This window comes from Crassostrea angulata, chromosome 1, assembly GCF_025612915.1.
Source record: "Crassostrea angulata isolate pt1a10 chromosome 1, ASM2561291v2, whole genome shotgun sequence".
In the NCBI taxonomy this organism is placed as follows: domain Eukaryota; kingdom Metazoa; phylum Mollusca; class Bivalvia; order Ostreida; family Ostreidae; genus Magallana; species Magallana angulata.
Window position 1 is genome coordinate 9,275,037 of NC_069111.1, and position 18,202 is coordinate 9,293,238.

The following is an 18,202-nucleotide window of genomic DNA, read 5'->3' on the forward strand; positions in this document are numbered from 1 at the left end:
AACAAGTACACAACCCCCAACGAGTACAAGCACCACAACTGAGGCCACCACTACCTCAACAACGGAAACGACTACAACTACAACAAGTACTCCAGAGACGACTTCGACAAGTACGTCTACAACCACAGCTTTGCCAACGAGCACAAGCACAACTGAAGCCCCAACTACTTCATCAACAACACTGAGCAGCACTGCAAGTACAAGTACGGAGAGTAGCAGCACTTCTACTAGTACTCCATCCAGTACAACAACTGAGGCTCCTTCTACCACAACCGAACAAATGACTACTACCACAACCCCAGAAAGTACAACAGCTTCTACAAGCACCACCACGCCTTCAACGACAACCACCACTCAGGTTCCATCTACAACAACTGAAAGTAGCACAACATCAACAAGTACACAACCCCCAACGAGTACAAGCACCACAACTGAGGCCACCACTACCTCAACAACGGAAACGACTACAACTACAACAAGTACTCCAGAGACGACTTCGACAAGTACGTCTACAACCACAGCTTTGCCAACGAGCACAAGCACAACTGAAGCCCCAACTACTTCATCAACAACACTGAGCAGCACTGCAAGTACAAGTACGGAGAGTAGCAGCACTTCTACTAGTACTCCATCCAGTACAACAACTGAGGCTCCTTCTACCACAACCGAACAAATGACTACTACCACAACCCCAGAAAGTACAACAGCTTCTACAAGCACCACCACGCCTTCAACGACAACCACCACTCAGGTTCCATCTACAACAACTGAAAGTAGCACAACATCAACAAGTACACAACCCCCAACGAGTACAAGCACCACAACTGAGGCCACCACTACCTCAACAACGGAAACGACTACAACTACAACAAGTACTCCAGAGACGACTTCGACAAGTACGTCTACAACCACAGCTTTGCCAACGAGCACAAGCACAACTGAAGCCCCAACTACTTCATCAACAACACTGAGCAGCACTGCAAGTACAAGTACGGAGAGTAGCAGCACTTCTACTAGTACTCCATCCAGTACAACAACTGAGGCTCCTTCTACCACAACCGAACAAATGACTACTACCACAACCCCAGAAAGTACAACAGCTTCTACAAGCACCACCACGCCTTCAACGACAACCACCACTCAGGTTCCATCTACAACAACTGAAAGTAGCACAACATCAACAAGTACACAACCCCCAACGAGTACAAGCACCACAACTGAGGCCACCACTACCTCAACAACGGAAACGACTACAACTACAACAAGTACTCCAGAGACGACTTCGACAAGTACGTCTACAACCACAGCTTTGCCAACGAGCACAAGCACAACTGAAGCCCCAACTACTTCATCAACAACACTGAGCAGCACTGCAAGTACAAGTACGGAGAGTAGCAGCACTTCTACTAGTACTCCATCCAGTACAACAACTGAGGCTCCTTCTACCACAACCGAACAAATGACTACTACCACAACCCCAGAAAGTACAACAGCTTCTACAAGCACCACCACGCCTTCAACGACAACCACCACTCAGGTTCCATCTACAACAACTGAAAGTAGCACAACATCAACAAGTACACAACCCCCAACGAGTACAAGCACCACAACTGAGGCCACCACTACCTCAACAACGGAAACGACTACAACTACAACAAGTACTCCAGAGACGACTTCGACAAGTACGTCTACAACCACAGCTTTGCCAACGAGCACAAGCACAACTGAAGCCCCAACTACTTCATCAACAACACTGAGCAGCACTGCAAGTACAAGTACGGAGAGTAGCAGCACTTCTACTAGTACTCCATCCAGTACAACAACTGAGGCTCCTTCTACTTTAGCAGAGCAAATGACTACTACCACAACCCCAGAAAGTACACCAGCTTCTACAAGCACCACCACGCCTTCAACGACAACCACCACTCAGGTTCCATCTACAACAACTGAAAGTAGCACAACATCAACAAGTACACAACCCCCAACGAGTACAAGCACCACAACTGAGGCCACCACTACCTCAACAACGGAAACGACTACAACTACAACAAGTACTCCAGAGACGACTTCGACAAGTACGTCTACAACCACAGCTTTGCCAACGAGCACAAGCACAACTGAAGCCCCAACTACTTCATCAACAACACTGAGCAGCACTGCAAGTACAAGTACGGAGAGTAGCAGCACTTCTACTAGTACTCCATCCAGTACAACAACTGAGGCTCCTTCTACCACAACCGAACAAATGACTACTACCACAACCCCAGAAAGTACAACAGCTTCTACAAGCACCACCACGCCTTCAACGACAACCACCACTCAGGTTCCATCTACAACAACTGAAAGTAGCACAACATCAACAAGTACACAACCCCCAACGAGTACAAGCACCACAACTGAGGCCACCACTACCTCAACAACGGAAACGACTACAACTACAACAAGTACTCCAGAGACGACTTCGACAAGTACGTCTACAACCACAGCTTTGCCAACGAGCACAAGCACAACTGAAGCCCCAACTACTTCATCAACAACACTGAGCAGCACTGCAAGTACAAGTACGGAGAGTAGCAGCACTTCTACTAGTACTCCATCCAGTACAACAACTGAGGCTACTTCTACCACAACCGAACAAATGACTACTACCACAACCCCAGAAAGTACAACAGCTTCTAAAAGCACCACCACGCCTTCAACGACAACCACCACTCAGGTTCCATCTACAACAACTGAAAGTAGCACAACATCAACAAGTACACAACCCCCAACGAGTACAAGCACCACAACTGAGGCCACCACTACCTCAACAACGGAAACGACTACAACTACAACAAGTACTCCAGAGACGACTTCGACAAGTACGTCTACAACCACAGCTTTGCCAACGAGCACAAGCACAACTGAAGCCCCAACTACTTCATCAACAACACTGAGCAGCACTGCAAGTACAAGTACGGAGAGTAGCAGCACTTCTACTAGTACTCCATCCAGTACAACAACTGAGGCTCCTTCTACCACAACCGAACAAATGACTACTACCACAACCCCAGAAAGTACAACAGCTTCTACAAGCACCACCACGCCTTCAACGACAACCACCACTCAGGTTCCATCTACAACAACTAAAAGTAGCACACGATCAACAAGTACACAACCCCCAACGAGTACAAGCACCACAACTGAGGCCACCACTACCTCAACAACGGAAACGACTACAACTACAACAAGTACTCCAGAGACGACTTCGACAAGTACGTCTACAACCACAGCTTTGCCAACGAGCACAAGCACAACTGAAGCCCCAACTACTTCATCAACAACACTGAGCAGCACTGCAAGTACAAGTACGGAGAGTAGCAGCACTTCTACTAGTACTCCATCCAGTACAACAACTGAGGCTCCTTCTACCACAACCGAACAAATGACTACTACCACAACCCCAGAAAGTACAACAGCTTCTACAAGCACCACCACGCCTTCAACGACAACCACCACTCAGGTTCCATCTACAACAACTGAAAGTAGCACAACATCAACAAGTACACAACCCCCAACGAGTACAAGCACCACAACTGAGGCCACCACTACCTCAACAACGGAAACGACTACAACTACAACAAGTACTCCAGAGACGACTTCGACAAGTACGTCTACAACCACAGCTTTGCCAACGAGCACAAGCACAACTGAAGCCCCAACTACTTCATCAACAACACTGAGCAGCACTGCAAGTACAAGTACGGAGAGTAGCAGCACTTCTACTAGTACTCCATCCAGTACAACAACTGAGGCTCCTTCTACCACAACCGAACAAATGACTACTACCACAACCCCAGAAAGTACAACAGCTTCTACAAGCACCACCACGCCTTCAACGACAACCACCACTCAGGTTCCATCTACAACAACTGAAAGTAGCACAACATCAACAAGTACACAACCCCCAACGAGTACAAGCACCACAACTGAGGCCACCACTACCTCAACAACGGAAACGACTACAACTACAACAAGTACTCCAGAGACGACTTCGACAAGTACGTCTACAACCACAGCTTTGCCAACGAGCACAAGCACAACTGAAGCCCCAACTACTTCATCAACAACACTGAGCAGCACTGCAAGTACAAGTACGGAGAGCAGCAGCACTTCTACTAGTACTCCATCCAGTACAACAACTGAGGCTCCTTCTACCACAACCGAACAAATGACTACTACCACAACCCCAGAAAGTACAACAGCTTCTACAAGCACCACCACGCCTTCAACGACAACCACCACTCAGGTTCCATCTACAACAACTGAAAGTAGCACAACATCAACAAGTACACAACCCCCAACGAGTACAAGCACCACAACTGAGGCCCCCACTACCTCAACAACGGAAACGACTACAACTACAACAAGTACTCCAGAGACGACTTCGACAAGTACGTCTACAACCACAGCTTTGCCAACGAGCACAAGCACAACTGAAGCCCCAACTTCTTCATCAACAACACTGAGCAGCACTGCAAGTACAAGTACGGAGAGTAGCAGCACTTCTACTAGTACTCCATCCAGTACAACAACTGAGGCTCCTTCTACTTTAGCAGAGCAAATGACTACTACCACAACCCCAGAAAGTACAACAGCTTCTACAAGCACCACCACGCCTTCAACGACAACCACCACTCAGGTTCCATCTACAACAACTGAAAGTAGCACAACATCAACAAGTACACAACCCCCAACGAGTACAAGCACCACAACTGAGGCCACCACTACCTCAACAACGGAAACGACTACAACTACAACAAGTACTCCAGAGACGACTTCGACAAGTACGTCTACAACCACAGCTTTGCCAACGAGCACAAGCACAACTGAAGCCCCAACTACTTCATCAACAACACTGAGCAGCACTGCAAGTACAAGTACGGAGAGTAGCAGCACTTCTACTAGTACTCCATCCAGTACAACAACTGAGGCTCCTTCTACCACAACCGAACAAATGACTACTACCACAACCCCAGAAAGTACAACAGCTTCTAAAAGCACCACCACGCCTTCAACGACAACCACCACTCAGGTTCCATCTACAACAACTGAAAGTAGCACAACATCAACAAGTACACAACCCCCAACGAGTACAAGCACCACAACTGAGGCCACCACTACCTCAACAACGGAAACGACTACAACTACAACAAGTACTCCAGAGACGACTTCGACAAGTACGTCTACAACCACAGCTTTGCCAACGAGCACAAGCACAACTGAAGCCCCAACTACTTCATCAACAACACTGAGCAGCACTGCAAGTACAAGTACGGAGAGTAGCAGCACTTCTACTAGTACTCCATCCAGTACAACAACTGAGGCTCCTTCTACTTTAGCAGAGCAAATGACTACTACCACAACCCCAGAAAGTACAACAGCTTCTACAAGCACCACCACGCCTTCAACGACAACCACCACTCAGGTTCCATCTACAACAACTGAAAGTAGCACAACATCAACAAGTACACAACCCCCAACGAGTACAAGCACCACAACTGAGGCCACCACTACCTCAACAACGGAAACGACTACAACTACAACAAGTACTCCAGAGACGACTTCGACAAGTACGTCTACAACCACAGCTTTGCCAACGAGCACAAGCACAACTGAAGCCCCAACTACTTCATCAACAACACTGAGCAGCACTGCAAGTACAAGTACGGAGAGTAGAAGCACTTCTACTAGTACTCCATCCAGTACAACAACTGAGGCTCCTTCTACTTTAGCAGAGCAAATGACTACTACCACAACCCCAGAAAGTACAACAGCTTCTACAAGCACCACCACGCCTTCAACGACAACCACAACTCAGGTTCCATCTACAACAACTGAAAGTAGCACAACATCAACAAGTACACAACCCCCAACGAGTACAAGCACCACAACTGAGGCCACCACTACCTCAACAACGGAAACGACTACAACTACAACAAGTACTCCAGAGACGACTTCGACAAGTACGTCTACAACCACAGCTTTGCCAACGAGCACAAGCACAACTGAAGCCCCAACTACTTCATCAACAACACTGAGCAGCACTGCAAGTACAAGTACGGAGAGTAGCAGCACTTCTACTAGTACTCCATCCAGTACAACAACTGAGGCTCCTTCTACCACAACCGAACAAATGACTACTACCACAACCCCAGAAAGTACAACAGCTTCTACAAGCACCACCACGCCTTCAACGACAACCACCACTCAGGTTCCATCTACAACAACTGAAAGTAGCACAACATCAACAAGTACACAACCCCCAACGAGTACAAGCACCACAACTGAGGCCACCACTACCTCAACAACGGAAACGACTACAACTACAACAAGTACTCCAGAGACGACTTCGACAAGTACGTCTACAACCACAGCTTCGCCAACGAGCACAAGCACAACTGAAGCCCCAACTACTTCATCAACAACACTGAGCAGCACTGCAAGTACAAGTACGGAGAGTAGCAGCACTTCTACTAGTACTCCATCCAGTACAACAACTGAGGCTCCTTCTACCACAACCGAACAAATGACTACTACCACAACCCCAGAAAGTACAACAGCTTCTACAAGCACCACCACGCCTTCAACGACAACCACCACTCAGGTTCCATCTACAACAACTGAAAGTAGCACAACATCAACAAGTACACAACCCCCAACGAGTACAAGCACCACAACTGAGGCCACCACTACCTCAACAACGGAAACGACTACAACTACAACAAGTACTCCAGAGACGACTTCGACAAGTACGTCTACAACCACAGCTTTGCCAACGAGCACAAGCACAACTGAAGCCCCAACTACTTCATCAACAACACTGAGCAGCACTGCAAGTACAAGTACGGAGAGTAGCAGCACTTCTACTAGTACTCCATCCAGTACAACAACTGAGGCTCCTTCTACTTTAGCAGAGCAAATGACTACTACCACAACCCCAGAAAGTACAACAGCTTCTACAAGCACCACCATGCCTTTAACGACAACCACCACTCAGGTTCCATCTACAACAACTGAAAGTAGCACAACATCAACAAGTGCACAACCCCCAACGAGTACAAGCACCACAACTGAGGCCCCCACTACCTCAACAACGGAAACGACTACAACTACAACAAGTACTCCAGAGACGACTTCGACAAGTACGTCTACAACCACAGCTTTGCCAACGAGCACAAGCACAACTGAAGCCCCAACTACTTCATCAACAACACTGAGCAGCACTGCAAGTACAAGTACGGAGAGTAGAAGCACTTCTACTAGTACTCCATCCAGTACAACAACTGAGGCTCCTTCTACTTTAGCAGAGCAAATGACTACTACCACAACCCCAGAAAGTACAACAACTTCTACAAGCACCACCACGCCTTCAACGACAACCACAACTCAGGTTCCATCTACAACAACTGAAAGTAGCACAACATCAACAAGTACACAACCCCCAACGAGTACAAGCACCACAACTGAGGCCACCACTACCTCAACAACGGAAACGACTACAACTACAACAAGTACTCCAGAGACGACTTCGACAAGTACGTCTACAACCACAGCTTTGCCAACGAGCACAAGCACAACTGAAGCCCCAACTACTTCATCAACAACACTGAGCAGCACTGCAAGTACAAGTACGGAGAGTAGCAGCACTTCTACTAGTACTCCATCCAGTACAACAACTGAGGCTCCTTCTACTTTAGCACAGCAAATGACTACTACCACAACCCCAGAAAGTACAACAGTTTCTACAAGCACCACCACGCCTTCAACGACAACCACCACTCAGGTTCCATCTACAACAACTGAAAGTAGCACAACATCAACAAGTACACAACCCCCAACGAGTACAAGCACCACAACTGAGGCCACCACTACCTCAACAACGGAAACGACTACAACTACAACAAGTACTCCAGAGACGACTTCGACAAGTACGTCTACAACCACAGCTTTGCCAACGAGCACAAGCACAACTGAAGCCCCAACTACTTCATCAACAACACTGAGCAGCACTGCAAGTACAAGTACGGAGAGTAGCAGCACTTCTACTAGTACTCCATCCAGTACAACAACTGAGGCTTCTTCTACCACAACCGAACAAATGACTACTACCACAACCCCAGAAAGTACAACAGCTTCTACAAGCACCACCACGCCTTCAACGACAACCACCACTCAGGTTCCATCTACAACAACTGAAAGTAGCACAACATCAACAAGTACACAACCCCCAACGAATACAAGCACCACAACTGAGGCCACCACTACCTCAACAACGGAAACGACTACAACTACAACAAGTACTCCAGAGACGACTTCAACAAGTACGTCTACAACCACAGCTTTGCCAACGAGCACAAGCACAACTGAAGCCCCAACTACTTCATCAACAACACTGAGCAGCACTGCAAGTACAAGTACGGAGAGTAGCAGCACTTCTACTAGTACTCCATCCAGTACAACAACTGAGGCTCCTTCTACCACAACCGAACAAATGACTACTACCACAACCCCAGAAAGTACAACAGCTTCTACAAGCACCACCACGCCTTCAACGACAACCACCACTCAGGTTCCATCTACAACAACTGAAAGTAGCACAACATCAACAAGTACACAACCCCCAACGAGTACAAGCACCACAACTGAGGCCACCACTACCTCAACAACGGAAACGACTACAACTACAACAAGTACTCCAGAGACGACTTCGACAAGTACGTCTACAACCACAGCTTTGCCAACGAGCACAAGCACAACTGAAGCCCCAACTACTTCATCAACAACACTGAGCAGCACTGCAAGTACAAGTACGGAGAGTAGCAGCACTTCTACTAGTACTCCATCCAGTACAACAACTGAGGCTCCTTCTACCACAACCGAACAAATGACTACTACCACAACCCCAGAAAGTACAACAGCTTCTACAAGCACCACCACGCCTTCAACGACAACCACCACTCAGGTTCCATCTACAACAACTGAAAGTAGCACAACATCAACAAGTACACAACCCCCAACGAGTACAAGCACCACAACTGAGGCCACCACTACCTCAACAACGGAAACGACTACAACTACAACAAGTACTCCAGAGACGACTTCGACAAGTACGTCTACAACCACAGCTTTGCCAACGAGCACAAGCACAACTGAAGCCCCAACTACTTCATCAACAACACTGAGCAGCACTGCAAGTACAAGTACGGAGAGTAGCAGCACTTCTACTAGTACTCCATCCAGTACAACAACTGAGGCTCCTTCTACTTTAGCAGAGCAAATGACTACTACCACAACCCCAGAAAGTACAACAGCTTCTACAAGCACCACCACGCCTTTAACGACAACCACCACTCAGGTTCCATCTACAACAACTGAAAGTAGCACAACATCAACAAGTGCACAACCCCCAACGAGTACAAGCACCACAACTGAGGCCCCCACTACCTCAACAACGGAAACGACTACAACTACAACAAGTACTCCAGAGACGACTTCGACAAGTACGTCTACAACCACAGCTTTGCCAACGAGCACAAGCACAACTGAAGCCCCAACTACTTCATCAACAACACTGAGCAGCACTGCAAGTACAAGTACGGAGAGTAGAAGCACTTCTACTAGTACTCCATCCAGTACAACAACTGAGGCTCCTTCTTCTTTAGCAGAGCAAATGACTACTACCACAACCCCAGAAAGTACAACAGCTTCTACAAGCACCACCACGCCTTCAACGACAACCACAACTCAGGTTCCATCTACAACAACTGAAAGTAGCACAACATCAACAAGTACACAACCCCCAACGAGTACAAGCACCACAACTGAGGCCACCACTACCTCAACAACGGAAACGACTACAACTACAACAAGTACTCCAGAGACGACTTCGACAAGTACGTCTACAACCACAGCTTTGCCAACGAGCACAAGCACAACTGAAGCCCCAACTACTTCATCAACAACACTGAGCAGCACTGCAAGTACAAGTACGGAGAGTAGCAGCACTTCTACTAGTACTCCATCCAGTACAACAACTGAGGCTCCTTCTACTTTAGCAGAGCAAATGACTACTACCACAACCCCAGAAAGTACAACAGTTTCTACAAGCACCACCACGCCTTCAACGACAACCACCACTCAGGTTCCATCTACAACAACTGAAAGTAGCACAACATCAACAAGTACACAACCCCCAACGAGTACAAGCACCACAACTGAGGCCACCACTACCTCAACAACGGAAACGACTACAACTACAACAAGTACTCCAGAGACGACTTCGACAAGTACGTCTACAACCACAGCTTTGCCAACGAGCACAAGCACAACTGAAGCCCCAACTACTTCATCAACAACACTGAGCAGCACTGCAAGTACAAGTACGGAGAGTAGCAGCACTTCTACTAGTACTCCATCCAGTACAACAACTGAGGCTCCTTCTACCACAACCGAACAAATGACTACTACCACAACCCCAGAAAGTACAACAGCTTCTACAAGCACCACCACGCCTTCAACGACAACCACCACTCAGGTTCCATCTACAACAACTGAAAGTAGCACAACATCAACAAGTACACAACCCCCAACGAGTACAAGCACCACAACTGAGGCCACCACTACCTCAACAACGGAAACGACTACAACTACAACAAGTACTCCAGAGACGACTTCGACAAGTACGTCTACAACCACAGCTTTGCCAACGAGCACAAGCACAACTGAAGCCCCAACTACTTCATCAACAACACTGAGCAGCACTGCAAGTACAAGTACGGAGAGTAGCAGCACTTCTACTAGTACTCCATCCAGTACAACAACTGAGGCTCCTTCTACTTTAGCAGAGCAAATGACTACTACCACAACCCCAGAAAGTACAACAGCTTCTACAAGCACCACCACGCCTTCAACGACAACCACCACTCAGGTTCCATCTACAACAACTGAAAGTAGCACAACATCAACAAGTACACAACCCCCAACGAGTACAAGCACCACAACTGAGGCCACCACTACCTCAACAACGGAAACGACTACAACTACAACAAGTACTCCAGAGACGACTTCGACAAGTACGTCTACAACCACAGCTTTGCCAACGAGCACAAGCACAACTGAAGCCCCAACTACTTCATCAACAACACTGAGCAGCACTGCAAGTACAAGTACGGAGAGTAGCAGCACTTCTACTAGTACTCCATCCAGTACAACAACTGAGGCTCCTTCTACTTTAGCAGAGCAAATGACTACTACCACAACCCCAGAAAGTACAACAGCTTCTACAAGCACCACCACGCCTTCAACGACAACCACCACTCAGGTTCCATCTACAACAACTGAAAGTAGCACAACATCAACAAGTAGACATCCCCCAACGAGTACTAGCACCACAACTGAGGCCCCCACTACCTCAACAACGGAAACGACTACAACTACAACAAGTACTCCAGAGACGACTTCGACAAGTACCTCTACAACCACAGCTTTGCCAACGAGCACAAGCACAACTGAAGCCCCAACTACTTCATCAACAACACTGAGCAGCACTGCAAGTACAAGTACGGAGAGTAGCAGAACTTCTACTAGTACTCCATCCAGTACAACAACTGAGGCTCCTTCTACTTTAGCAGAGCAAATGACTACTACCACAACCCCAGAAAGTACAACAGCTTCTACAAGCACCACCACGCCTTCAACGACAACCACCACTCAGGTTCCATCTACAACAACTGAAAGTAGCACAACATCAACAAGTACACAACCCCCAACGAGTACAAGCACCACAACTGAGGCCACCACTACCTCAACAACGGAAACGACTACAACTACAACAAGTACTCCAGAGACGACTTCGACAAGTACGTCTACAACCACAGCTTTGCCAACGAGCACAAGCACAACTGAAGCCCCAACTACTTCATCAACAACACTGAGCAGCACTGCAAGTACAAGTACGGAGAGTAGCAGCACTTCTACTAGTACTCCATCCAGTACAACAACTGAGGCTCCTTCTACCACAACCGAACAAATGACTACTACCACAACCCCAGAAAGTACAACAGCTTCTACAAGCACCACCACGCCTTCAACGACAACCACCACTCAGGTTCCATCTACAACAACTGAAAGTAGCACAACATCAACAAGTACACAACCCCAAACGAGTACAAGCACCACAACTGAGGCCACCACTACATCAACAACGGAAATGACTACAACTATAACAAGTGCTCCAGAGACGACTTCGATAAGTACGTCTACAACCACAGCTTTGCCAACGAGCACAAGCACAACTGAAGCCCCAACTACTTCATCAACAACACTGAGCAGCACTGCAAGTACAAGTACGGAGAGTAGCAGCACTTCTACTAGTACTCCATCCAGTACAACAACTGAGGCTCCTTCTACCACAACCGAACAAATGACTACTACCACAACCCCAGAAAGTACAACAGCTTCTACAAGCACCACCACGCCTTCAACGACAACCACCACTCAGGTTCCATCTACAACAACTGAAAGTAGCACAACATCAACAAGTACACAACCCCCAACGAGTACAAGCACCACAACTGAGGCCCCCACTACCTCAACAACGGAAACGACTACAACTACAACAAGTACTCCAGAGACGACTTCGACAAGTACGTCTACAACCACAGCTTTGCCAACGAGCACAAGCACAACTGAAGCCCCAACTACTTCATCAACAACACTGAGCAGCACTGCAAGTACAAGTACGGAGAGTAGCAGCACTTCTACTAGTACTCCATCCAGTACAACAACTGAGGCTCCTTCTACTTTAGCAGAGCAAATGACTACTACCACAACCCCAGAAAGTACAACAGCTTCTACAAGCACCACCACGCCTTCAAGGACAACCACCACTCAGGTTCCATCTACAACAACTGAAAGTAGCACAACATCAACAAGTACACAACCCCCAACGAGTACAAGCACCACAACTGAGGCCACCACTACCTCAACAACGGAAACGACTACAACTACAACAAGTACTCCAGAGACGACTTCGACAAGTACGTCTACAACCACAGCTTTGCCAACGAGCACAAGCACAACTGAAGCCCCAACTACTTCATCAACAACACTGAGCAGCACTGCAAGTACAAGTACGGAGAGTAGCAGCACTTCTACTAGTACTCCATCCAGTACAACAACTGAGGCTCCTTCTACTTTAGCAGAGCAAATGACTACTACCACAACCCCAGAAAGTACAACAGCTTCTACAAGCACCACCACGCCTTCAACGACAACCACCACTCAGGTTCCATCTACAACAACTGAAAGTAGCACAACATCAACAAGTACACAACCCCCAACGGGTACAAGCACCACAACTGAGGCCACCACTACCTCAACAACGGAAACGACTACAACTACAACAAGTACTCCAGAGACGACTTCGACAAGTACGTCTACAACCACAGCTTTGCCAACGAGCACAAGCACAACTGAAGCCCCAACTACTTCATCAACAACACTGAGCAGCACTGCAAGTACAAGTACGGAGAGTAGCAGCACTTCTACTAGTACTCCATCCAGTACAACAACTGAGGCTCCTTCTACTTTAGCAGAGCAAATGACTACTACCACAACCCCAGAAAGTACAACAGCTTCTACAAGCACCACCACGACTTCAACGACAACCACCACTCAGGTTCCATCTACAACAACTGAAAGTAGCACAACATCAACAAGTACACAACCCCCAACGAGTACAAGCACCACAACTGAGGCCCCCACTACCTCAACAACGGAAACGACTACAACTACAACAAGTACTCCAGAGACGACTTCGACAAGTACGTCTACAACCACAGCTTTGCCAACGAGCACAAGCACAACTGAAGCCCCAACTACTTCATCAACAACACTGAGCAGCACTGCAAGTACAAGTACGGAGAGTAGCAGCACTTCTACTAGTACTACATCCAGTACAACAACTGAGGCTCCTTCTACCACAACCGAACAAATGCCTACTACCACAACCCCAGAAAGTACAACAGCTTCTACAAGCACCACCACGCCTTCAAGGACAACCACCACTCAGGTTCCATCTACAACAACTGAAAGTAGCACAACATCAACAAGTACACAACCCCCAACGAGTACAAGCACCACAACTGAGGCCACCACTACCTCAACAACGGAAACGACTACAACTACAACAAGTACTCCAGAGACGACTTCGACAAGTACGTCTACAACCACAGCTTTGCCAACGAGCACAAGCACAACTGAAGCCCCAACTACTTTATCAACAACACTGAGCAGCACTGCAAGTACAAGTACGGAGAGTAGCAGCACTTCTACTAGTACTCCATCCAGTACAACAACTGAGGCTCCTTCTACCACAACCGAACAAATGACTACTACCACAACCCCAGAAAGTACAACAGCTTCTACAAGCACCACCACGCCTTCAACGACAACCACCACACAGGTTCCATCTACAACAACTGAAAGTAGCACAACATCAACAAGTACACAACCCCCAACGAGTACAAGCACCACAACTGAGGCCACCACTACCTCAACAACGGAAACGACTACAACTACAACAAGTACTCCAGAGACGACTTCGACAAGTACGTCTACAACCACAGCTTTGCCAACGAGCACAAGCACAACTGAAGCCCCAACTACTTCATCAACAACACTGAGCAGCACTGCAAGTACAAGTACGGAGAGTAGCAGCACTTCTACTAGTACTCCATCCAGTACAACAACTGAGGCTCCTTCTACTTTAGCAGAGCAAATGACTACTACCATAACCCCAGAAAGTACAACAGCTTCTACAAGCACCACCACGCCTTCAACGACAACCACCACTCAGGTTCCATCTACAACAACTGAAAGTAGCACAACATCAACAAGTACACAACCCCCAACGAGTACAAGCACCACAACTGAGGCCACCACTACCTCAACAACGGAAACGACTACAACTACAACAAGTACTCCAGAGACGACTTCGACAAGTACGTCTACAACCACAGCTTTGCCAACGAGCACAAGCACAACTGAAGCCCCAACTACTTCATCAACAACACTGAGCAGCACTGCAAGTACAAGTACGGAGAGTAGCAGCACTTCTACTAGTACTCAATCCAGTACAACAACTGAGGCTCCTTCTACTTTAGCAGAGCAAATGACTACTACCACAACCCCAGAAAGTACAACAGCTTCTACAAGCACCACCACGCCTTCAACGACAACCACCACTCAGGTTCCATCTACAACAACTGAAAGTAGCACAACATCAACAAGTACACATCCCCCAACGAGTACTAGCACCACAACTGAGGCCCCCACTACCTCAACAACGGAAACGACTACAACTACAACAAGTACTCCAGAGACGACTTCGACAAGTACCTCTACAACCACAGCTTTGCCAACGAGCACAAGCACAACTGAAGCCCCAACTACTTCATCAACAACACTGAGCAGCACTGCAAGTACAAGTACGGAGAGTAGCAGCACTTCTACTAGTACTCCATCCAGTACAACAACTGAGGCTCCTTCTACTTTAGCAGAGCAAATGACTACTACCACAACCCCAGAAAGTACAACAGCTTCTACAAGCACCACCACGCCTTCAACGACAACCACCACTCAGGTTCCATCTACAACAACTGAAAGTAGCACAACATCAACAAGTACACAACCCCCAACGAGTACAAGCACCACAACTGAGGCCACCACTACCTCAACAACGGAAACGACTACAACTACAACAAGTACTCCAGAGACGACTTCGACAAGTACGTCTACAACCACAGCTTTGCCAACGAGCACAAGCACAACTGAAGCCCCAACTACTTCATCAACAACACTGAGCAGCACTGCAAGTACAAGTACGGAGAGTAGCAGCACTTCTACTAGTACTCCATCCAGTACAACAACTGAGGCTCCTTCTACTTTAGCAGAGCAAATGACTACTACCACAACCCCAGAAAGTACAACAGCTTCTACAAGCACCACCACGCCTTCAACGACAACCACCACTCAGGTTCCATCTACAACAACTGAAAGTAGCACAACATCAACAAGTAAACAACCCCCAACGAGTACAAGCACCACAACTGAGGCCCCCACTACCTCAACAACGGAAACGACTACAACTACAACAAGTACTCCAGAGACGACTTCGACAAGTACGTCTACAACCACAGCTTTGCCAACGAGCACAAGCACAACTGAAGCCCCAACTACTTCATCAACAACACTGAGCAGCACTGCAAGTACAAGTACGGAGAGTAGCAGCACTTCTACTAGTACTCCATCCAGTACAACAACTGAGGCTCCTTCTACTTTAGCAGAGCAAATGACTACTACCACAACCCCAGAAAGTACAACAGCTTGTACAAGCACCACCACGCCTTCAACGACAACCACCACTCAGGTTCCATCTACAACAACTGAAAGTAGCACAACATCATCAAGTACACAACCCCCAACGAGTACAAGCACCACAACTGAGGCCACCACTACCTCAACAACGGAAACGACTACAACTACAACAAGTACTCCAGAGACGACTTCGACAAGTACGTCTACAACCACAGCTTTGCCAACGAGCACAAGCACAACTGAAGCCCCAACTACTTCATCAACAACACTGAGCAGCACTGCAAGTACAAGTACGGAGAGTAGCAGCACTTCTACTAGTACTCCATCCAGTACAACAACTGAGGCTCCTTCTACTTTAGCAGAGCAAATGACTACTACCACAACCCCAGAAAGTACAACAGCTTCTACAAGCACCACCACGACTTCAACGACAACCACCACTCAGGTTCCATCTACAACAACTGAAAGTAGCACAACATCAACAAGTACACAACCCCCAACGAGTACAAGCACCACAACTGAGGCCCCCACTACCTCAACAACGGAAACGACTACAACTACAACAAGTACTCCAGAGACGACTTCGACAAGTACGTCTACAACCACAGCTTTGCCAACGAGCACAAGCACAACTGAAGCCCCAACTACTTCATCAACAACACTGAGCAGCACTGCAAGTACAAGTACGGAGAGTAGCAGCACTTCTACTAGTACTCCATCCAGTACAACAACTGAGGCTCCTTCTACCACAACCGAACAAATGCCTACTACCACAACCCCAGAAAGTACAACAGCTTCTACAAGCACCACCACGCCTTCAAGGACAACCACCACTCAGGTTCCATCTACAACAACTGAAAGTAGCACAACATCAACAAGTACACAACCCCCAACGAGTACAAGCACCACAACTGAGGCCACCACTACCTCAACAACGGAAACGACTACAACTACAACAAGTACTCCAGAGACGACTTCGACAAGTACGTCTACAACCACAGCTTTGCCAACGAGCACAAGCACAACTGAAGCCCCAACTACTTCATCAACAACACTGAGCAGCACTGCAAGTACAAGTACGGAGAGTAGCAGCACTTCTACTAGTACTCCATCCAGTACAACAACTGAGGCTCCTTCTACCACAACCGAACAAATGACTACTACCACAACCCCAGAAAGTACAACAGCTTCTACAAGCACCACCACGCCTTCAACGACAACCACCACTCAGGTTCCATCTACAACAACTGAAAGTAGCACAACATCAACAAGTACACATCCCCCAACGAGTACTAGCACCACAACTGAGGCCCCCACTACCTCAACAACGGAAACGACTACAACTACAACAAGTACTCCAGAGACGACTTCGACAAGTACCTCTACAACCACAGCTTTGCCAACGAGCACAAGCACAACTGAAGCCCCAACTACTTCATCAACAACACTGAGCAGCACTGCAAGTACAAGTACGGAGAGTAGCAGCACTTCTACTAGTACTCCATCCAGTACAACAACTGAGGCTCCTTCTACTTTAGCAGAGCAAATGACTACTACCACAACCCCAGAAAGTACAACAGCTTCTACAAGCACCACCACGCCTTCAACGACAACCACCACTCAGGTTCCATCTACAACAACTGAAAGTAGCACAACATCAACAAGTACACAACCCCCAACGAGTACAAGCACCACAACTGAGGCCACCACTACCTCAACAACGGAAACGACTACAACTACAACAAGTACTCCAGAGACGACTTCGACAAGTACGTCTACAACC

General features: G+C 47.6%; 2 protein-coding genes across 2 annotated transcripts; both read left to right on the forward strand.

Annotated features, from left to right (window-relative positions):
• Positions 1-6,190: 6,190 nt before the first annotated feature.
• LOC128178793 (uncharacterized) lies at positions 6,191-6,766 on the forward strand (the record flags this gene model as incomplete). Its single annotated transcript, XM_052846144.1, has 1 exon — positions 6,191-6,766. A coding segment is annotated over one exon (576 nt), but the record flags the coding sequence as incomplete, so codon positions are not given.
• A 6,090-nt stretch (positions 6,767-12,856) lies between these two features.
• LOC128177212 (uncharacterized) lies at positions 12,857-13,873 on the forward strand (the record flags this gene model as incomplete). Its single annotated transcript, XM_052843843.1, has 3 exons — positions 12,857-13,079; positions 13,284-13,592; positions 13,677-13,873. Coding segments are annotated over exons 1-3 (729 nt in total), but the record flags the coding sequence as incomplete, so codon positions are not given.
• Between the last annotated feature and the right edge of the window lie 4,329 nt (positions 13,874-18,202).